The sequence below is a fragment of the Streptopelia decaocto genome, assembly GCF_964273445.1.
Source record: "Streptopelia decaocto genome assembly, chromosome: Z".
Taxonomy (NCBI): Eukaryota; Metazoa; Chordata; class Aves; order Columbiformes; family Columbidae; genus Streptopelia; species Streptopelia decaocto.
Genome location: NC_138657.1, coordinates 58021007 through 58045321, shown reverse-complemented (window position 1 = coordinate 58045321; position 24315 = coordinate 58021007). Strand labels below are relative to the sequence as shown.

The window sequence follows — 24315 nt, the reverse complement described above, 5'->3', positions numbered from 1 at the left end:
AAGAAATATTTAATAGCCTAACAGTGGAATTTTCCTTTCATTGATTACAGTAACCTCACTTCTACCTTCTCCCAAAGAAAATAAAAAAGTGGACAAAAAACATTCAAGCCTAAATGAGTTACATACATGGAACATCCCATTCATAACAGACTGAAAATATTACTAATTTTAAATGTTTTTCCAATAAGCTGAATCTCGCTGGTCTTACAGCTACCCAGCAGAGTTGCATTTTTCTTTATTTTTGTATCACTCATGGAATTGAAAAGAGAACTTTGTATCATGAAGCATCTTCAAGGAAATCCTGGAGTTCCTCCACCCTAGTGGGAGAAGTTACAGCAGACAGACCCCCTGGGAGCCTCCCAGTGTCCTCCCTCCCTATGTGCTTATTCATGGTATCCCTCATAATTCTATCTTGATTACAGGGAATCTCTGAATTTGGAAGATTATGAAGAAAAAAACAAACAAACAAAACCCCAGACCAAATAAAACTTTATTTTTGTTTGAAAACTATGAAAAAGCTTTTCCTTAAATAGTACACGGTGAGTGATATGTCTCCTCAGGTTATTAAAAGCACATGAAGCCTATCTTCTCTTCAGAATTTGCTATATTCAAATTCAGACCTTCAAAATGTCTTCAAAATGTTCCATGTTTTAGCCCTGAAACCTAAAAGTCTGTGAAATGCTCCAAAATGAAGACTGTAGGAAACAACAATGCTCCCCAGCAGAACTCACAACATGAATAAAACCTGCATTTCTTTAAAAGGTCTTTAGCAACTAATAACAAACCATACAAAAATAAGACAATTTATATTACATACTGCTGCTGGAGGAAGAAAAAATTAAAATCTCAAATCAATCAATTCTAAGTAGCTTGAGAAATCAGACTAAAGAAACAAAATTTAATTGGCTAGCATTAGACAGTGCTCACAGAAGCATTAATAGAAAGGAGAGGTGACCTGTAAGGCACACAGCACTTCCCTACCAGCTGCACTCATATGCAACAGGTGTGTAAATCTACTTCCCTAAGAACTGCAGCAATCTCAAATCCACAGCAGATGTGTGGAACATGTAACACAGGGCTTGGCTTGGGCACATGGGAACAAGACCCCCAGAGCATCAAAAAGAGGTCCATTCTAACAGCCTGTTCAGGTTCTTAAAGACTTGCTCCCTGTTAGGGGTAAAGATTGCTGTAACCTCATGGATCTTAAAGGAATAAACATGATAAAAGGATACAAACATGTGAAAACTGACGAGTCAAGGATCTGCGGTAGCTAATCTGCACTACAAAGAAAAAGAACATTTTAGCAATCCATTTTGGCCACTGCTGAGTCTCACAACCTCTTCTTGATGGCATACCTAAAAGGCAGGGAACTAAGTGAATTTGTAACACTTTGTTGAAGAATGCTGCTAGAGCACCAGGGAAATCATCGACAACAATTACATGTAAGCATTGGTATATATTAAATATCATTCTGGATTGCTATCAACTATGTCAAGGTTATAAGCCTATCTGCATTACCCTGAGAATGCCAAACCCCAACTGGTTCCCAACTCAAAAAGTGCTGACTGTCTAGGAACTGGCTGAGACAGGGCAATTTAACCTTGTACCTTACGATGCATTTTTATATGCCAAGGACACCATAGCAAATAAGCATCTGTGAAGGCAGAGGAACCTTTAGGTGCCTAGTGATTTTAAAAATCTCAAATTTGGAAGTCCACTTTGAGATAACTCATACTTCACTCCTTCAAGGAATCAAGTGAAGATGTGGCAAATCAGGAACCCTGATTAAATGTCATTTTGGGGGGAAAAAAACTTGAAAATAGTTGATGATGCACGGACAGGCAAAATTTCCCAAGGTCACAAGAGAGACACGTAATCACGATGCAACAGAAACTGCATTTGAAACTGGATTTCAGGGGAAGAAACTGTAAACGGTGAAAGAAACATTAGCTTACAACAGATAGAACAGCAGCCCTTACTGATGCTGGTGCACTTAGCGTGACTAAAAGGCAGAGTGCAATATTTTTACATGCCAGCAAAGACAGCACTTGGAATAACAAAGCTGTTATTTAGGGTAGAAATACATTTTGAACAACAGTATAAAAGATATGCCATATCAGGCATTGCTCTGAGGGTATGCAGAGCAATCTGTATCTTAGCCTTTTGAATATAATATTCCATCTTTTTCTGAGACATTTTGGCTCACTGTTCCTTCTTATACTGATTAGTTATCAGGGCAGCAGACCTGTGTCAATGTTAGACCACCTTCTATCATCTTTCAATTACGGACAGTTTATCTCATTGTACTTTCAACCAGAAGGTAGATTAAGCCACCAAGCTCCTACAGAGATGTGTTTTTTTATACCCTGTCATAAACTTCATATTGAGCACCTAAGGATAAAGGGCATATTAAAATGTGCTTTATTTATTGGTAGAAATAATACTTTTTGTAAAGTAGACACAATAAGTAAAAGATTGAAAGCCTAGTAATGGGTCAAATCATCTGATGATTTTGATACATCTCTATCTATTTACGAGTTATTATAATTGATTTTGTTCTACCTACAGAATAGCATTCATCAAACAACAGTAGTGAGCTGATGAACTCATTTCACCATATCCAAGGAATCTATGATAATTCTTTCAAAGTACATAACACAGAATACATAACTCTGTTCTTCAAGTACAAATACTTGACCTGCCACGCAAAAGATTGTGAAGAGGTAAAATCCTACTTAATCAATTCTTTACCTACTACTTTAGAAATATTCTGAGAACATCATCTAAGGTAACCGAATGCTAGCAGTATCCCTGCAAAGCTCTGGCACAGTCTGAGAGCTGGGACAGACTATGGCAATTCCATGCTTTACACTTAAACACAAGAGCAACTTAAAAAGAAAAGTTAAAAACAGTTAGATTTGTTCTTCTGTACCACATTTAAAAGAGTTTTTCAGCAGACATATCTATTTTCAATCTTGCAAATGAATGAAATGGGTCAGATCAAGGTAAGCCTTGTGGAGACTCCAGAGTTTCAGTCAGTAACATGGGGAATTCTCTAATCTCCACCAGTGCAGCCTCACTGAATTCAGTTGAGATCAACAGACTGGATCACTGATTACAAAACATTACACAGCAAAACTAAATGGGCTTCACCTTTCCATTCTCTCCAGGTCATACACCATATTTCTTCTGTACATAAATAAATTCTCAGCACTATCACTGGTTGGAACTTGAGAGTAGCCCTAATAGCCAAGTATACGAAGGCCCCTAGGTAGCATATTTTTAAGTGTTTGCTCTCCAGCGCTTAATGGTTCTCCGGGCTCCCTGCCCAATTTTTGGAGAGAGGCGGACACTTCAGATGGTGCTGCTAAGAGTCAAAAAGGAGAGCGCAGATCTGCTGACAGCTAGTCGATGGGAAACATCAGGGCTGAGGCATTGCCCTTGCTGTGCATGCACGAAACAGTCATTCCACGCCCACGCTGCCTCTCTGTTGGCATGAGTGGTCCCACCACGAGGGCAGAGCCATGCGCTCCATCAGGCGCCTGCTCTGGCACGGGGAATCGCGTCAGGTCGATTAGGGCAGTGTGCCAGTGCAAACCTTGTCCCACGCCAACCCTGCCCAAAGCCCTCCAGACTAAGAAGGGAAGGGATTCCCAGTCTACCGCTTCCTTTCTTCAAGACATTGGTGGACAATATGGTGGATTGTCTTTGGTTTGTTTCACTTTATAAAATAAAGCATTGCTACTATAGGGGAAAAATTTTAACCAGGAATAAATGTGATGATTGGCACAACTCTACATTCTGCAGCTTTCATCTGGGTTGTCTTACAAAAATACTCTGTTTAACTCAGCAAATATGACAAGTTTAGAAAACTGGTTTTCTCTCTTTTGTTTCCAAACATAAAAAAAGAAACTGAAGCATATGTCTTCTTGGGATGCTTATTTGTACTAGTCTAAGTAAAAACTGTCACTAAATCCTCTTCTGTCTTGCATCTCCGGCTATGGAAACAGGCTTGAAGGACCTGGAGCTACGAATCTGGTAGAAGGCCCTGACCCTCCACAGCCACTGCCTGTGGGCACAGAGGACAGCCCTTCTCTCCTCCCAAGACTCTTACAAAACGTCAAGGAAGAGGTGGGGGACTGGAAAGATGTTGGAGGATAAACGTCTGGGGGCATTTCTCAGTGTGAAAACAAAACAGCTGGAGGTCACTTGAGTAGGTTTGTAGCTCAGTTTAAAAATAAACCACAGTTCAATCACTTTTATGCATGTAAAAGATCAGAAATGTGAAAATGCTAAAAGACATCTAACAGATTTTTATGTCTGTATTCCTGAATCAGATTTTCAAGTATAAATCCTCCAGTGAAAAGACCAGTGCCACACCCCAAAATAGCATCTACCTACTCTGCTAACCAACCGGAATAGCACACATGCAAAATGTTACAAACATGCAAACAGAGTGGGAAAATGGTGTAAATACTGCACTTGCAACACTTATTATTGTCCCAGTTATAGCGATAACAGCCCAGCTCAGCTACTGGCCACCCCTGGCCAGGTCTGTGTGTACCTAACTGCACTGAAGTCGTGTTAGCAAGAAACCTGCACCTACATCTGTCACAAAATGCATTGCTGCTTCAAAAGGCTTACTGTCAAAAGATCAAAAAGGAGAATTAAAGGAAAATGAAACTCCTCAAATGTGTATAGTAATCCTGAAATTCAAGCTTTAAATATCTCAAGCTATACCTCCTTCATGACTTAGCAAAAAGTTACTATTTTGTATTGGTGGGGAATTATTTTGCACTGCTCAGATGAAAATCCACTACTGGGCTAAACATTCTAATTCTGAAAGAGATAATCACTATGTCTAAAAAGTATTATGATATTCTTCACATCAGAGAACTTTTAGAGAAAGTGGAAGGAAATCCACAGGAACATGGTAATGACTCACATGGGACTACAAGTTTCAAAGTTGTTTACATGAGGGGAGGAACAAAATTCTGTACTAACTAACAAAGACCTACACATTTTTATTTTAGATGCTTACTTCTGTATTTCAATGTTAAATTAGGAAACCAAACACTTAACTTTCTTTCATTATCTGTTCAAAAATATGAGAAAGAAACTGATTCAATAGATGAAGCACCTTAAAATAGCTGAGAAGTCAAATAAAAGATGTTCTTATTCCTCTGCAACAAATAATGCCCAAAATTCATGCTGCTGTACTGTCACAACAATTTTGAAGTCTTAGTTCTAACTAGGTTGTCCAACAGAGACGCACATAGTTCTAGAGTTATGTTGCTGAAGAGCTCATGTATTGCTTCAGCTGGTATTCAGACTACGCTTACTTTATACAATGGATACACACACAGCTAAAAAGGGGGAGAGTTTCCCAGAGGCAAAATCTAAAGTTGCAAAAATGACTTGCTCACCCTGAAGAGCACTAGTAATTGGCTGAAGCAGACAGCATGGGAATTGTTGTGTCAAAGGAAAGCATCCAGTATAGCTGCTGTCAAATGCTATCAATTCTAAAGGGTCTGCTGAGGTAAAAAAAAAAAAAAAAAAAAAGGTTTTATTTCAAATATAAACTTACTTAACTGCTGTTAAACAAGATTTGACAAGAACTAGTTTCTCAACAAGTTCTGTGTTACAAACAGAAAAATACCTTATGTAAAAATCTTGGTGTCAATTAATTTTATTTTCACTAGCTTCCATGGGAATAGCCATGGGGTGCTAAAAAGGAAGAAAGCATGTAAAGTTTTACTGGATTTATTTATAATTATGTTAAAAATAAGCTGTCTGTTCATGAATTTACTTGTTAAAAAAGTTACAGTGTTGATTAATTCTGTTCATGCAAAATATTCCGATACCTTCATTTCCAGTGCCTAGCAGTTACTATGCCAGTTAAAAACCCCCATAAACAGGCTGATTTTTTAAAGATTATTTGAAAAAAGATCAATAAAAATACCTATATATGATATGCAATCATTAACAGAAATATAAATAAAAATCCACCTATGGCTAAGTTACCACAATTGTTACATCGTAGAATGGACAAAGAGAAAACTACATTTATGGTATAGGTTCATTTTGCCATGGGCAAAATAAATAACTGATGGGGAAAAGAGCATTATAGGAGTGATGCTGAAGGAAAACTGGTGTTTCGCTTAGTTCATCTGAAAGTCTCTGCAAGAAAAATGCAAGCTACTTGTTTGAGTTCAGTATCTTTAAAACTTCTTGGCAACCAAACAATGCAGTAGTTCTAGAAGTTACCCTTTCCCATATGAAATTACATTTTGGTTGTTGGTTTTTTTTTTCTCCCATTTCCTCATTAAAACATATCTTGACATTAAATTTCCCCAGCTGGAAAGCAATTCTCATGTGGGATGCCCAGTCATTTTTGAGACAGATGAAGATATAATTCATGTCTTTGGTTGAGGGAAGAATTGATCATCCTACAGAGAACTACTACATCTTTTTCAATCATGTGCTTTGGAAATCCCACAGGAAGGTACTCTTAAAAATAGATTCATTTTAAATTACACACAGCAATGTTCTCTCTCCAGATTCAGGTTTTGTCCATAAATCTTGTATGCCGCTGCCTTAAAAGTATGAACAGAAGCATCAACTTGGCAGCAAAACTTACAGTTTTTAGTGGCAATAAAAGGTTGTTTGTCATGAGCCTTTGAATGTTGCCAGTCACTTAAGGTAAACTGAGCATATGATGCATGGAGAATTATTTTGGGGAGATAAAAATTGTAGATAGGACCATTTTCTTTGGTTTCTATTCAGAGGTACGTAGAAGCTGTCAGGAACCTTCACACCTGGAGACATATTCACATAAGTATGTTCATGCACATTTCCTTGAATTACCATTATTTTCCCACTTCTGGGTTTTTTTTTTGTGACAGTCACATCTTTCCTTTTCCTACAGGCATCCTAGCTGTACAACACTCATGGCTCTGATCATAGAGCAAAGATCACAGAAGTTATAAAATAATGAGCCATTCAGCTGCATTCAGTTTTTTACAGATGGCTTCTGCCATGCCTGTACAGGGAGAACATATATGTGCTATTCAGGGCTCTGCTGTCGCTGGTCCTCACCTAGGAGTGCCCACTGGGATGCAAAGCAGGATCTCCAGTGCTGCGCACCATTTTGTCACACAAAACCAAGACTGAAATGACACCCGATACACCACATGGCAGCAGTACCCACCAGATCACAAGGTGCAACATTCACTGGAAAGAAAGGCAACGCAACGACAAGGCACCCTATCAGGGTATGCAGGTGTACAATTAAGCTTGTTGATATTCTTTCTGAAAGCAGAGAGGCTGGGGAAAAACAAACAAACAAACAAACACAAACAAACAACAACAACAAAAAACCTCACCTGTTTTAAGAGGATAATAACTAACTAATAACTAACTAAAAGGAAAGTGCTACAAGCCTAGATACATAGAGAGGCCATGGCAAAGCATGTGTCAGGGTTCAGGAAGATGAAAAAGGAAAGAAAGAGGGTACATTCCAGTGCAGTGTGGTGAGGAGCGCCAAAGAGTTCAATCACAGCCTTCATTTCTGCTTGGAAGCAAGCAGCACAGCTCTGACAATTCCTGAATTAGGTTATTTTCCTGTTCATTTCAGGTCACAACTATATTTAGATCATATATTACGCATGTGGGATAATGTCATGGTTATTTGGAATAAACTCCATGAAATTCAGGTTAGAAATAACTCATTAAAGATAACTTGCAGCTGGAAAAGCCATTTCTCACTGCCATTTCAGTTCTTCATCCCTCTCTAAATAGGTTTATACAGTCGCATCCTACTCCCTAAGTGGTTAATTCAGATCATTTTATCCTTATAAAGCAGAACCTTGTTCGTAAGTAACTATTAAACCACAATTCCGTTGTCTTCAAGGGAAACCATAACAACAGAAACCTACTTAAACAAGTAGTGTCCCAGGTATTTTGCTGTACTAGAAAATCAGAACATGATCCTCAACCCATTGACATATGGTGAATTCTGTATCATTTCAGTCCCGGTCTTATTTGATAAAATGCCCAGGTGAGCTAAGGAACGCGACAGACTGGGAGAATAAATAAAGGCAGCTGTGCATGGATGGTCTACCCAGCACAGCGCAGCACAAGTTCTCCAGATACCTCCTTTTTCTACCCTCAGGCCTTTTTGAGATAACTGAGTCAACGCTCTCCCACAAAACCCCACAAAATTCACCAACACACTCTTCTCTGCATAAGAGAATGAGAGGGGTTTTTTTATTTAAAAAGTGTTCACAGCAACTGACAACTTTCTCCTTAAGTCAGAACACAGTAATAGAATTATATCAACTTGAAATCTAATATATCATCTTCCCACCCTTTAACACATGATTGCCTAATTGAAAATGAAATGCCTCTTGTAGCCAAACGTTAGGAATAGGTTAAAATTGTTCATATCCAGCTTCTGATTTAGTTTTCCTGTATAACTTGTTCCTCAACTTTCAATTACTAATAATGCCCTTTAACGACATATTGTTGCTTTCTTTACTAAATAAATAACATATTACATATTATTACCGTGGAGTATAAATCTCCTATTTCAACAGATAACTAGGTTTATTTTATTATGTAGACTAACAAGCCACCTTCAGATTTGCCTTTTAAAAATTTATTTTAAAAGTAAGTCTATTTAAGACAGCATAAAATGGCCATAAGGTATGCCTAACAATCTCTAAAGATAACTAGCCCTTGCCGCTACATATAGGGAATAACAAGAAGAATTAAAATCTGTGTGCTAATCTAAGGTAGTTATTCAACTGGCTTCTTTACATGCAAAGATCTATTGGTATGCAAACAAACACAGAGGGGAAGTATGTTACAAGGCATTAGTGACAAGCTGAGAATAACTTTTAGTTAAATAACTGTTGCTGAGTAATTTAGAAGTGTAAACAGGCATTCTGAAGTGGTCCCTATTAATACAAAGCTGAAAATGCAGAGATATCTGGATGGATTCTGCTTAGCCTGCAAAGAATAAACCCTAAAATTGTCATTCTTATTAAAATAGATTGGGGGGAAAAAAAAAAAAAAGGAAAAATCCAATTCACAGGTTCCCCCTTCTGCCTCTTCACTGCTGGAACCAAAGGCAGCCGGTAACACTTGTGCTCACGCAGGAAGGACTCTGCAGCATCGCAGTGCCTGCACGGTGACTGCCATCCAGACCGGGGACTGCCCAAACAGCTATTCAGCCGTCATAACCTTCTCCAATGGATTTTCAGCTCCAAGGAGGGAGCAGGACAACGAGACGAGCAGCTGGCAGCTCTGTCTCGCTCCGGCGTGCCCCATTGCCTGACGTGGGGTGTATCCATCAGGCCATTACCCCGCAAAAGCTAAGTGGGCTTCTGCTCATGTTAAAAGCTTGGGATGGAAAAACAAGAGTCTTTTTTTTCCAAATCTGCAGCCAGGAGTAATGTGAGCAAGCTCTAGCAAATGCAAAACAAGGAATTATCTCCAGAATTACTTTAAAAAAAAAAAAAAAAAACAGCCTTTAAAAAATTATTCTAAAAAACTGTGTTAAACTTGAGTATCAAAGACAGGCTAATATAGTTCTGATAATTTTCAAAACTGATTGACTGCCACTAAGTAGAAATGCTACTGCAGGAGTGAACCCACCTTCTTGGGTTCAACAGCCAAGACTGCCAGCAACAGGCCCATTACCATAAAAGCAGACAAAACTCATGTAAAGCAGAAAACATTATCTTCCAGCATTTGAGTTCAGGGAAATTTATCTCAGGCTATGTTCCACATGGTTTATCTCCTAGGGAAAACATCATCGCCACACAATTACTCTCTTGGCATAGGCATAGAAGAAAGGCAGATCAGTTTGCTCAGCCTTAAAAAGGGGGTATACAGATCAACGAAGAACCTTTAAACTTGTTACACTTCCTATTTAATCTGTAGGAGGACGGATTATTCTTTCCACAAAAGTGATTATGTGTAGGCCATTAAGTAGGAAATTAAAAAACAAAATACCCCATGTCTTGCTTGCATTTCTGTAATTGCCTGCTGTACAACTGTGCTGGGTTTTTCTGGCAGTTAGTATTTATTATTAGGAGAGCATGGATCATAATGTCTTCTAATAGTCTCTATGGGTTATGTGTATTTTCCTACTGCTGTACAGAACAATAAAAAATGAAAAGTGAAAAAAAAAACCTCGAGAGTATGCTCTATCGTCTACATCAGCGAAATTTCATGGATGTATGCTTTAGTTGCAGTGATACAGACTTTCCTGAAACAAATAATTCTCATTGAAATAAATGAAAAAAGCACTGGCACAACTGAGCACCATCTGATGTTAAAATAGGTATAGTTCCATGTAAACAAAAAGATTTATATGAAATAAGAAGTATTAGTCTGCAGATAAAATACCTTGCTGTCAACTGCTGTCGTAGAGACAGACCATCCATTAGCCAACATCCCACTTGAATTAGGGAGGAATACCAGCACTAAGAATCGTAACCAGTAACCTGACAGCCAATGATCCTTCTGGGGAACCAGGCTGAGCAACCCCTGCCCCAGTGAAGGTAGAGAGCTCATCTTCTACCACAGCCATGTTGAGCACTGTAATTCAAACTGCAAGCAAACAGCATAGGTTTTTAGATTACACAAGAGGTGGAGCTGGTCAGCAGATGTCGAGCACACATGACAACAGCTTCACCTGGTTCGAAAGATGCAGAACAAGGAGGGAGCTCCAGGCAAACCTCGCAGGTGTCTCAGATACAGTGCAGCATAAAATGGCAGTCAGGTGTGTCAGATGTACATACGCAAGCATCTGCACACTGAACAACAACATGAATAACTGCTTTGCATATTTAGTTAGTCCTGCTAGGGAATACTTCTTAGGAAAGAAAAATAAAACAAAGAACAAAAGACAAGCAAACAAACACACACAAAAAACCAACCAACCAAACAAAAACAAACTACCAAACAGCTCAGGTTTGGATATTTCTCATTGATCTACACAACCTGGCCCCAGCCATAGACTTCATGTGGGAGGATACAAATTAACTAATTTATATGTTAGAGGCATTTTCTAAGCATGACTTTAAAAAAAAAAAAAATGCAAAACTTGCTTTTCTGTTTCCTTCCCATAGAAACCAGTAGGAAGTCAGGATTTTCTCCTACTTCAATCTTCTTAATGGTCGGAAGGCAGAAGACACCAACACAGAGGCTTTGTTGCAGAATTCATAGACTTTGTGCCAGTAAGAGAAGGTGGGCTCTCCTACGCCTTTTTTCCCTGAGAGTTATTTAACAAATTTCCCCCCCCACATTCCCTATGAGCTAGACAACTCATATTTGATTGATGCATCTGTAATAGGCAATAAAAAAGTGTCCCACTTTAAGCTAATTTATTTTTAAAATGCCACTCAACCTGTACTAGTATGCTTACTTGAAGTACTTCACTAATTGACACAACTTTATAGGGCCTAGAAAATATATTTTAAACTATCTCCTTGGAGGGCAGGAATTAAAACTGTATTAGAATTATAAAAAATAGTCTATTATGTCACCTCCCATTTCCATGGGACCATTAATTTAAAAAGTTAAACTGCATAATAACATAATTTATATGAAAACTCCACATATGGTAGACACAGTCCTGTTAAAATAAAATAAAATAAAATAAAATAAAATAAAATAAAATAAAATAAAATAAAATAAAATAAAATAAAATAAAATAAAATAAAATAAAATAAAATAAAATAAAATATCCAATCAGTAAAGATATGTGTTTTCATCCACCACTAGCAAGTACCCACCTACCTCATCATCTCTCCCTTCCCACACAGAAAACCTGCACTTCTCACCCAGATGTAGGGGAAAGAAAAAGTGGTTTGATTTTCTATAGGGAAAAAAAGCCACGTGTATACCTACCACAAAAACAGCAGGTTTCTGAAGCAAGAGTTGTCTTCTGTGGTCTGGACAACACAAGTATTCTTTTACAATATTTTTACTTAGGCAACGATAATGACTCAACAGCAAACACACAAAATATGTATTTTTGTACCATTGGCAACAAGCCGGACAATGAGGAGAGGACACCTACTGTTGGTCTGTCGTCGTTAGGGGTGGTAGAGAGGATGCAACAGATGAAATCGTTAAGGCAGGATCTGATTTGGCAAAGCTCTTAGACACTTACTTAATTTTTAAGCACTTTAGTAAAACTTGGCATTCAAGCAAGCTGGTATTGATGAGCTTTTCTGGATCAGCGTTACTGTGATTATTAGAAATAAAACAGTAAAAAGTACAATAAGACATGTCTGTGTGATATGCTCAGAAATATGTTTCATTAAATATCTAAGCTTTAGCAATAGCTAGAATGAATATCAACACTTATACAGGCTCATGAACCTTGAAAAGGTTTGGCAAATTGAATTTGATTTCAATACAAGTCAAACCAAAAGAAGACATAGCGGCAATTTACAATTATCACCTATATTACTAGATGGCTTTCTGCAAAACATAACCTTTATTGCACATCTTGCAATGAGCATTCAGTCACTTTGAAACTGCTTCTAATTCTACATAATCAGACATCTCAGAAGGAGAAAGACTCGGGGTACAGTTTTAGAAGTACCACTCCTATTTACTCATGCATCTACTAGGTCTTGTCCTGAGACAAGAATTGCTGTAAGCAAAGCTATTACAGTCTGATTTTTAGGCAACTTTTGGAAAATAGAGCTATTTGAAAGAATCAGTAAATTTATGTCATAGACAAAAATAAAGCACAGTGGCATATCATTTGACATGTAACCATGTATTTATTTCTAATTGTTCATATCTTTTTAATTGTTCAGTTATCCATGAGTATATTTAAATAAGAATTACATACTAGTTGCATGCAAACCTATGTTAAATGTTCAGGGACCAGCAGCTTAGGCAGTCTCACAAAGTAAGTTAAAGTAAATAAGAATTAGGTCCAGTACAACCTGTTCAGGTTTTAGGAACCTGTGCTGCCAAAGTCAATTTTGTGCAATCACCAATTTAAAAAAACAATTTTTTTCCCTCATGTTATAGTATGTAATTTTGGTTTTGATATTTTTTTCAACATCTGAGTTGTAAAAACCTGGAATATTAGATATTGTAGCTAAAAAGCAGTTTTAGGACAGTGTGAATTTGCAAACTCAGTAAATTAATTCTTGCCAACGTATCTCCTGTTCATTTGTTAAAGCGTTTCTTCCCATTTCCACTTCGTCATTCACTTAGATAAGCTACTAACATCAGACTGATATGAATATATCAATCAGATTTCATATATATTGCACCACAGGCTACAGCTGTGTTTCCTCGTAACAGTTAAGGAGAAAGCTTCTGCAATGTTTGTATTATTTACCTCAGTATTATTCCATGTGGCTGTTAGCAACTTGATCTTATTTAATTGATTTAAATGATGTGGAAATAAATGAAGAAAAGAGACCGTGTTTCACCAGTATCATATAAAAATGTTTTAAATTTTTGGTTATTCATGTGAACTTCAGGATACCAACCAACTGAAGTCCAGGTACAAAAAAAAAAGGAAAAGCTCAAGCAATTTCAGCCTTCCTTTTCTGTTGGATGATGTATAAATACCTCAGTGGGATAACTTATTAAACAACCTGGTTCAGTCATCAATCAGTTTTCCATGAAAATCTCCTCTTGGCAGGTTATGAAGAAGGAGTTTGCTTGCTGTCCCCTTGGTATTTCTGACATAATGCTCATTATAGGGGTTCCAAATACATGGTATTTCAGATTTATCTGCACCATATTAAACCAACATGTCAGCCCATATGCAAAAACTACTAAATCCTTTTAACCACACATTAACAGTCTCTACTTCTGTGTCACAGACACTGGTTAACAGTTGCTCCCTGTGGTGCATGTGCAAACACACACAATACAGAAAAGATTAACATCAGCAGCAACCGTCACACTGGCTGCCCCTATGGGATCATCCAACTATTGTTTCCTAATTCAGCAAAGTTCATCCCTACACAGATTTTTTTTATGTTAAAACACTACAATACTGTAACACACAATTTCTCCAGAGTGGTAATGGATCACCACGCAGACCAGTTTCATAAGCTACATCCAGAGTAATCATCAATTACTGTGATAACAAAAGCCACGTATGAAGATCCATAACCACCTTCATTTCTGATAATTGTAAAATACTAAACAACAAAAAAATAACTTATTTTTCTTGCACACATTTCATTTTGGGTTTTATCAGAACCTGATTCAGATATTTAACACTGTTCCACATGTTCTTGCAGTCATCAGAAACCTTTTTTGAAAGCAGCCAAGCAGCTTCTTGCTGCTTTATTGCAAGCTCAAAAAAAATATACACCTGAGGCTCTCCTTCTTGAGAACATCCAGAGAACACCATACTGTGCTATCAAACACAAAAATATAGACTCCAATTATTTTTCAATACTTGTCAAATAAAGTATCATACAGGAAATATTTCACAAGTTTTACTACTGGAATCAAAGGTGAAGTTGTAATCAAGCAGCCACTAACTAAAGATCAAATGGACCAAATCCATGGTTTGGACCACATCCTCTGGTCGCTTCTAGTCCCACTTAGTGGCCAGTTCAACTATTTTTTATTTAGAATACCTGATTTTTCTTTGATAGCAGATGGAATGGGGGGTGCAGGGGGAAAGGTATTCAATTCGCTGCTTAGAAGGGCTTTATAGTCAAAAGCTATTAATTCAAGCTGCCAGAAAATAATGTCATTGAACACATTTCAGAAGGTTGTCTCTCTGTAAAGCACAGAGACAAAAGCACAGCTTTATGGTAGAACTGCAAAATATGCTTAATCATTCAGCTTAGTTTAATTGAGTACCAAACTGCAGTGCTCTATTTTTGTGTCAAAAACAGAATAACACTGCATTATAGGGAGGTAAAAAGAAACAGAATTTACAAAATACAGAAACAAAAACTAATGACCTATTTGAAGAGCTTTTTGAGAAAAAGCTATAAATTTACTAGATTTTGCATATTTAGTATCATCCAGCATCATTCCATTTTTAAATATAATCTGATTTTATTTGTAAGATGGCTTCGCATTTAGATTTCTGTTAAACCAGTAAGTGGCTGTAATACTGGAGATAACCAGCAGAAAAAGCATCAGAAGTGGTACCAAATCATCTTTCAGTATTCATTTAATAAATCTTTATCAAAGTGGGTAAATAAATTTATGCAAATCTATTTTAATAGTGTTTCCATGAAAATGCTTTACAAAATAATCCTCATTACACTTGCTGCAAGAAAGGTTTAGAAAACAGCAGTTATTTTTCCCATGGTTTTTAGCAGATCCTTTGAAAATACATTATGATATTTAGAACTACAGAAATGGGGACAAGCAAGAAGTGAAATGACTGAATCATAGTGGTAGGCGCCAAAGTATTAAACGCTTCCTAGCCATGAGCATGCCAAATTAGGGAATGCTACATTTCCTGGAAATGTCACCGTGCCAAATTGGCAGGCAGTACAAGGTCATGTCAGGAAAGAGTGAAGCTGACAGTTTAGAAAGCAATGACTCAAAATTTGAACTACCTATTTTTTACAGAGAAGGTCAGAATTTTATATGTTCGGCCTACACACAGCCTTTAGTGAGCATTCTAGGAAATCTACTCAATTATAAATGGTTTCAATTTCTCCTGAAATAGAAAAATATGAACATGTTTTAAGTTCTCTGTGATTATAAGAGTATTAAGCTCATAAGTGCTAGTCACCAACTCAAATGCAGATTTAGGTGGCTGCTAAAATTTATAATATTCTCAATAGGAGCCCATCCACACTATTGTGCTGATGGTCTCAAACATGTTTTTGGTCTCTGTTGCTAGCAGAGAGAAGATGATTACTCTGCATTTGTTTGTTTTTCCAAAAAGACTTTTCTACTAGTACCTGTATGTAATTAGACTAACTGGTGAGTAAAATCTCTTTTTCCATTCTGGTTCTTGTGTAGCTATTTGGACAGTCCTGAATATTTTTTTGTAGGAATAAGATCTTGGTGAATTACGTTATAACCATATAAATCTTACCTCTTCCCACTGGTGTATGTATCTAATCAGTCTTGAAAGGCGTAATAAACGTAACAGGCTGAGGATTTTTGTAAATCTCACAATACGAAGTGCTCTCGCTGTCTTGTAAACCTCTGAATCCATTCCTTTTTCTACAATGAGAAAGATATAATCCACTGGTATTGATGAGATGAAGTCAACCACAAACCAGCTTTTTAAGTAATTCATCTTAATGATTTTAGGGTCCAGTATTATTTCAGAGCTGTCTTCATTTACAGTCCCAGTTCTAAAATTCATGATCAAGTCCAATAGAAAAACAGTGTCTGACGCCACATTGAAAATAATCCATGGTGTTGTTGTTTGTTCTGTGAAGAATGTGATTCCAACTGGTATAATGACAAGGTTTCCAACCATCATTATGAGCATGATTAAGTCCCAGTAAAACCTAAAAAAAGGAAGAAATAGAATGGTTGATGCGCTGTGGTAAAACATGCTTAGAAAAATGGTCTCTAACATGCCACCAACTTCACCTCAAGACACTTAAATATTTTGTTAATGCTAAGGAAACTCTCGTTGTTTTAACTCATGCAATATATTCACAGTCAGCAGAGGAGACACAGCAATTATTACATTTCATTATGTGCCTTCCTTCTCAAGAATAAACATCTAGGATAAAGACAATACTATGGTTTTTCACTCCACAGCATATCTGAAAGTTGTGCATGTGTGGTACTCTGTAGACTTATACAGACTTGAGTTAAAACCTGTTAGTGGGTTTATACAACTCAAATTGATATCTGGTGCCTACCAGAACTACTTTAGCAATGCAGTATTTTTCTAAGGCCTCTATCCAAATGGAAAGCCAAATATCTACCTCTTTGCAAATATGCTCATAACATCACAGTACTTGAATAAAATTTCAGGAAAGGAAAAAAAAGCACTGAAGCAAAAAAACATAAATAAAAATTAGATAACATCAAAACCTCCATCCACATTTACAACCCTAAATGAACTTTTATGCATTTTTACAGCCTCATAGTCTTATCTTCTTTCAGAGCTAGCTAAAGAAGCCTAGACAGTAATAGCTTCAACTTGCATAGTATAAAATGGGTACTGGAGACTTCGCCATTCTACTCCAGAAGTATTTAAAGTCTCCCCTTTAACACTGTTAGAATGCAGCTTACAGTGCCCAATACAGATTGTGAAGAGTGAGACTCAGAACTTTAGCATCTGTTACAGAAATGATGAGTAAACCCACCTGTTACATCAAATATACATCTACCCTGATGGAAGATTTCCAGAGTAGTACATACCCAACAGATTTTAAGCAAATTATGATAACTCCTAAATGTTAAACTGTCAACGAAAGTTCCATACAAAAACTGATAATGAACTTCAGAAAACCTGAACCCGATGCATGACCTCTTATTCTGCTTGAGAACTTGATCTGCTCCACTAAACTTGATTTGGAGAGGCACAGAAACCACTCAACAACAGTTCCCCATGGACTCATTACACTTCCTAGAAGACTGGAGGCAGCAACAGCTCCACAACTACCTCCCTGCTCCAGCCTCCATGACAATGGGGCCCCATGCTGGGCAACATGTGATGGACATGCCACCAACAAAGTCCTCCAGCACTGATTTCCAGGCCACTTCAATCACACTACCACCAGCCTCCTGGCATGCAACCAATACCATCGTCTTGGTAAAGGTTCATGGCAATGAACAATAATGATAGTTCAAATGGTCATGGAACATTTCATAAATACAAGTTTAGTTTTTGCTAGACTGGAACAGAGCATATGGATTACACTAAATTTAGGAGATTGCTTCTTGTATTCAACAATCCAGGTTTATAAATTCCCTTTGTTTCATGTTTATCCATGAAAACACTTCTGAGTTTACAAATTGCTGATTTGATAATACAAGTCATTAACTGTAACTGCAAAATACACTAAAGGAAGAGTAGCATAGGACTGAGAGTGGCACAAGAACTCCCAGTTTTAGAATTCTTTATTCCAAGATAAACCTGTAGAGATTAGGCTTAACTATCATTTGAGAGAGTAGGTGGCAAAGAACCTTAAACTAGTCCTCAGAAATTGCATGAAATAGACTTTATACTTAATTCCCTGTATACCAGAATGTGATTTATGTCTTACACATCTTTAGTCTTACAATAAATGTGCTTACAAAGTGCTATAAATGTTCAGTTTTATGCAGGCTGTATGTATTTTTGCTTCACATGTAATGGTATTCACTATTTCTGTACCATATCTGACAAAAAACTTTCTGATTTTTCCTATCTTTTTAAACTCATTTAATAGGTTTCTTGCTGTTCTAGATTTATTTTCAATAATCTAGAATTACCATACAGAAGGAATCACTAAATTAATATATCACTGCTACTATGATCTACAGGTACAATCACCACAAACATTTTTGCAATGCTATTGATCAAAATATTTCAAAAAACTCTTCTCTTGGAGAATGTCTCCAAGGAACCCCCAAAATGAGTGGAAAACCACTAGGAAATAACCACCAGAGGTGTACTTGTATCTGTGTCTCACTCCTAGGCGAAGCATTGCTTGATTTCCGATTGACCTTTATGTTTCACCAGCACAGGGAGCAGTTATGCAAGGAAGGTGAACCAAAGCTGCACAACAACCAGTCACCGGCCAACATAAAATATTATACAGAACAAGGTGTTTTTATCCCACAGTAATCCACGGTTTAAAGGATCATTATGTACTGCGATTACGTAAAATACACTGGAGTTCCTGATGTTGAATGTCAGCAAAAGTGGTAGCATCAGGGCTTCAGTAATAAAATAAGATTGAATGCTAAGGACTATGAGACTGCACCAGTTTTGTATTTTGATTCTAGCCCACAGTATAGTACAAGCTGGTTAGTCTGTAAGACAAATTCATATTATATTAGATTTTATTTTTCATTTAGAAACCAATCAGACATTTTCTTTTAGGAAAATGTTTCTAAATGGCAATGTTACATGATATTTTTCTTTCAGGTGAGAAAAAAACTAGATACGAGTCCCTGTATTGCCCTTCTGTGACCTGTGAAGAGAAAGTAATACAATGCGTTCCCTGCCTACTTGTTCCGAACATCCTACTATCCATGTAACCAAGAGCGAGCTGAGAAGCTTCACAAGGCAGTGAAAGGAGATGCTATTGAAGCACAGAGGCAGCCCTTTGTTTCAAGCTATTTATAGTTTTGTTTATTTATTTTTGCTACTTGCCACAACTCCCTCCACCCAAGTGAAGCTGGTTATAAATTTAACACTTACAGTCTCAGAGTTCTAGATTTATACAAGGGTTTATGAAATGTTGACTATAAGCAAGGAAGAGATAGGCCTGTGACACAAAATTTTCAAGAATGAGGGGGAAAAAAGAAAAAAAAAGAGCCTGGGAGTAATGAGATCTTTCAGAGCTCATAATGAGAAGCAAGAACTGACCTTAACCCCATAGCAAACTGCCACAGAGCTTACTACTACTCTAAAGCTAACTCGGTACAGCTACTACTACTTGCTGTTTACTGAAAGTACAGAGGTCGCACCACACTGCACTGAACTATTCCTGAAAATTTTAAATGCTTCTAAGTAGCTCAGATATTTAATATCTCTAGATGAAAAAAATATAAAAAAACAGTTTTAAGGCACATTTTTTCTAAATTGTAAAAAATTGTTTTATACAGAAATTAAAAAAAAAAATCACACTAATTGATGCTTTGGTATTCTCAAATAAAACTAGTTGGATTCATAGCACTATTTCAGTGATCTTTTCGCTCTAAATTTATAATATCTACTATACTTTCAAAACTTACAGTAACAGCATGGTGTTCCTCACAGTTCTGGAACATGGTGCTGAAGCTTTGGTGGCTTATTTATTGCCACAGGCTATCCTGAATAGGATGAACAGTCTGTTCAAAATGAGTGCCTACACAAGCAGCGATAAAGATTTAGTATTAATTAATCAATGTTTGTACTAAGCTTAATAATGTAAGGCACTATGAAATCTAACAGGCACTTCATTTTCCACTTTGTATGTCCAACCCAAAGAAAACTGAGTCTTAAAGAAGGAAATTTCAGCACTAAGTTAATTTGCTGAATAATCTGCTGTGTATACAACTGTATAAAAAGTCGTTGAGATCTGCTTTCTTTATTATTTCCTGGTTGCTGCCCATTGACACAGGAGTCTCAATGACCTTGAATCAGTCCAGTTTGATATGTGATTATCCTTGTGGTACACACAGATTGACCCAGCGGAAGTTCTCAGTGGTCTGACAAACCGTACAGCAGAGTGAACAGCATCTCAAAGGCACTGGGTGCTATGACTGCAGGTCACACAACAGTCACAGCTTTGCTTAAGATTAAGTTGTCTGAGTTTCCAGATCATGAAAGTAAAAAAAAAAAAAAAAAAAAAGGCAAGACATATCAGTAAAACCTCATGAAGTTAAGTCACATATACTCAACAGCCACCTTATTATGAAGCAGAGGGTTTTTGAAAAAGATATAAAAGATATTAATTCAAATTGCTTGCAAAATGTCTTTCAAACCAAACCTGATGCATCTAAGACATGATTTCATTCTACACAAAGTACCCAAAACAGTACAAAATTTTTACAAGTTTTCCATGTAAAACTTGACTCCTCTTTAGTTAAATATTTTGCTTGACTAGCAGATGCTCAGTGAAATGAAAACTGACTTTTTCTTATCTCAGCTTCAAACACAGCTTTATTTATTTTGCTTTCATGGATCATCAGTTCACCTAACAGAGAAATCAATGTCCTATATGTAACAAAACAATCTTAGTATATATAACACTAATTTAAAACTTTATTACGACATACTGTAACAAGCACTAACCTTGGTATTATCCATGTCAGAATTTGATTCTCACCAGACCTGCCATCTTTCTCTTGCTTTGCAACTATATTATTCTTTTAGTAAGAGAGAACAAAGCCAGACATGCCTGAAAACATCCGAACTTGCAGATAATTACTCAGATGTGTTGGAAAGGACAGGATGATGAAGAAGGGAGGATTTTCTGCAGGAGACCCAAACTATCTTCATGATCGCACAGGTGTTCGTACTTGAAAATTTTCTGGAAAAGTCATCACCACTTTTTTTCACAACCTGAAAGTGAGGATATCCCCTTCTGCCCAGCTATCCATTTTCATTCTGCCCATCTGTCTCTCTTACACATACACACACCTAGAGGAAATCATGCTGCTTCTGGGAAAAAGGAATACAAATCAGATATGAAAATCCTTCTATTTTAACAAGAAATATTGCATTCAACATCTTCCATGGAACAAATTATACTTAAATGTTGCAAATCTGTTGTGGAATGCTTCCATGACTTTGGCCCTGCAGCAATTTTTTAATTTTCAAATTTCCAATTTAGAATTTATTGTAACCTATTTGTTTGCATTAATATAAATGCATTAAAAAGGCTAGTGAAGTGTCACTTCTTTACATTGGCCTGTTTTGCTTTAGCAAAGAGGTCACTTCTGCAGTTGTGTTGTCCTTCTGTATGGGTAAAACTTTCCTCATCTGAATGTACTCAGTTTTGCAAAGCTTTAGAAAGACAGAAGATTGGGTTTGGGTTTGGTTTCTTTTTAAAAGATAAACTGTTCTTCTGAAATTGTAGATTTATATTCTCTATTGTCCTCTATTTTTGCTCTGATAGCTTTTAGCTTATGTTGAGTAAACACAAATGAGGAACTTTGGAAGGCTGAAACAGAGCCCCTTTTGCAGCTCACCCCTTGACTGTAAAGCACACACCACAGCCGAGCACTAACAGCATCTCCCGCATTTCAAGTGCTGAGGTTGAAGGGCAGAAATTATTAAGTAGAAGCCTGTGACACTTTCTCAGGTGAAAATTTCATCAGTATTAGCTATTCTTTTTTAATGTAAAACACATCAAGCTTAATTAACTTTCACTGACCTAGCTAGGTATCCTGCTGAAGCAGCAGAAAGGCTTTCTCTGCCTGCCCGAGACTGGCCAGTCTGGGATGAGGCAGAGGCTCATGTTCTGAAAACTCCATTTCCCTGACTGAGTTATGAGCAATGCTGGACCTGGGAATCTTCTTGCTTAATGGTTTAATTCTGATTAAGACTAAAAGCAATTTTAAAAATAAAATAATAATGAAGTTTTCAGACCCTCCCCAAAATCTTCATTTGATTTCAGACTAATAACTGAAGTCCTTCACTTCAGGGTTAGCCATATATACTTAGAGAGCCAATTTATGTGCCTTGCTGTTAATTTTTAAGTATTGATGCAACATCCTACCCAGTAGCAGAAAAGGAATTCAAAGATGGATTAATAAAATTCAGCAATACTGAGCCTTCTTTTTCATATAGCCATAGAATGTATCTAAAAATTGCAAACTCGCACAATTTCAAACAGATTTCATTAGTTTTACCTGATAACTAAAGACACGTAGTAGTGGAAATCAGTGATTTTTTTGCTCACTTGTGATTCTATGCATAAGGCAGATTAATAGATAAATGCAGCTCTCGGGGGACCTGATCAGAGCCCAGTAAAGCCAATGAAGAGCAATTTACTAGGTTCAAAAGGCTTTGTTTGCACTGTTTGGTTAGGTTTAAAGTTTGAGTGCTTCAAAGGTTTGATTACTAGAGAAGAAAATCACAGTACTGTCCATGGAAAGTGACTATAAAATTAACTAATTAACACTATATTAATATATGTATATTTTCAATAAATTCAACTAATATTTAAGCAGTGGACATTTAAAAAAAAATTAATTCTCACCACACATTCAATAGCTTCTGTCTAAAGTTTTTATAGTATTTTACATGCAATAAAAATTAAGTCTCAGATTTCTGAAACAAAAAGGCACAGGAGTAATGCCCTGATTGCATATGTGAGGGGTAGAAGGACAGGACATAAAGAAATTTATATAACATGGCAATTTTATTTAATATTGAGCCTATTTGGCTTTTGCTAATAATCCCCTACCACGAGTGCCTGAATACATCTCATGTTTGCCATTGCTCTTCCTCAGATAAACTTATTAAGCTACAGCAGAAAGAATTAATGCCTGACTTCCACATAACCTTGGGCAAGAACAGTGCACCACTGCCAGTGGAGCTCTGATATTGCTTTTGCACTTCCCCATCTTTACACAGTTTGCTCTTTGTTCAGCCCCACTCCTTAGTGAAAAAGCAGGGTAATGGTCCCATCCAGATAGCTCCCAGCTGGAAACTCACAAATCAGTTTTATCTTGGAAAAAGCTGAATCTGTCTACGCTGACCTGTATGCTGATCAAAACCTATTTATTTCAGATTATCAAGATCGCTTTTGCATCAACACACATCACAGCTCAAGTAACACATATTCCTCAAAATTACTCCCCCCTGTCCGGTTCAAACTGTTAGAACACAGCCTCTCAGTATCAGGAAACATTTCCAATAGGGACTCCAACTGATTTGTTTCAGTTTCATATTACCAGCCCTTAAACCAAGCGCTAATTGCAACATACTGATTTGTTAAGTGTCAGCAAATTTCTGTAGTAGATCACTGCAAAAGATGCATTCACATTCTCAAATTAGAAATGACCGCTTTACAGGCGCAAGAAAAAGTTTGAAAGAGACAGGTCTAAAAATATTTCAGCTGCAAAATAATCTTATATCTCATGTTGGAACACTTGCGTTAATTAAGAATTTTGTAGTGACAGTAATTTTAAGAGTGTCATTTAGAAATACAGCATTCAGGGTGCCTCCATACCAAGTAAAAATTCAGAGGCTTACACTGGGGGAAGCCTTCTGTAATTCTTCTCAAAAAAGCATCACATGAAAAGGAAGGTACCTCAACGAGCATCCCCTCTCAAAACCAAAAAGCCAGATAATGTCACCTAATATTTTGCTTGAATAGATTTTTTTTTTAACTAATTCAATCTCTTATCAGTGTAATCTTTACAGGTTCTGCTGATGGTGAAAAATGCATTTTGTCTACTATCTTCAGAGAGGAAGATGGAGAAGACATTGCTCAGTAGCTATTGATAGACCTCAGTCATGAGGTTTGGCAAGGAGATTGGCCTGTGACCACTGAATGAGTTGGAGCAATTAGTTTTTAGAGGTGAATACCTTCGACAAGAAAAACAAGACTAGGACCATCAACTTGGTTCATGTAAGACTCCAAGACTTCTGGTATTTGACATATATACTAACAATTTCATTCTGATAGTCAGAGGTAAAATTGGCTTTGTGCATGTAACTGT

The 24315-nt window shown here is 37.0% G+C and overlaps 1 protein-coding gene across 1 annotated transcript in view; it reads right to left on the bottom strand.

The window, feature by feature from the left end:
* Positions 1 to 24315, bottom strand: part of HCN1 (hyperpolarization activated cyclic nucleotide gated potassium channel 1) — a gene marked incomplete at both ends in the record, with an annotated part of 194651 nt that overhangs the window by 154733 nt on the left and 15603 nt on the right. The window contains one exon of the mRNA XM_082074987.1: positions 16076 to 16499. Within this exon, the coding sequence (XP_081931113.1) occupies positions 16076 to 16499 (424 nt within the window). The remainder of the gene's footprint in view (positions 1 to 16075; positions 16500 to 24315) is intronic.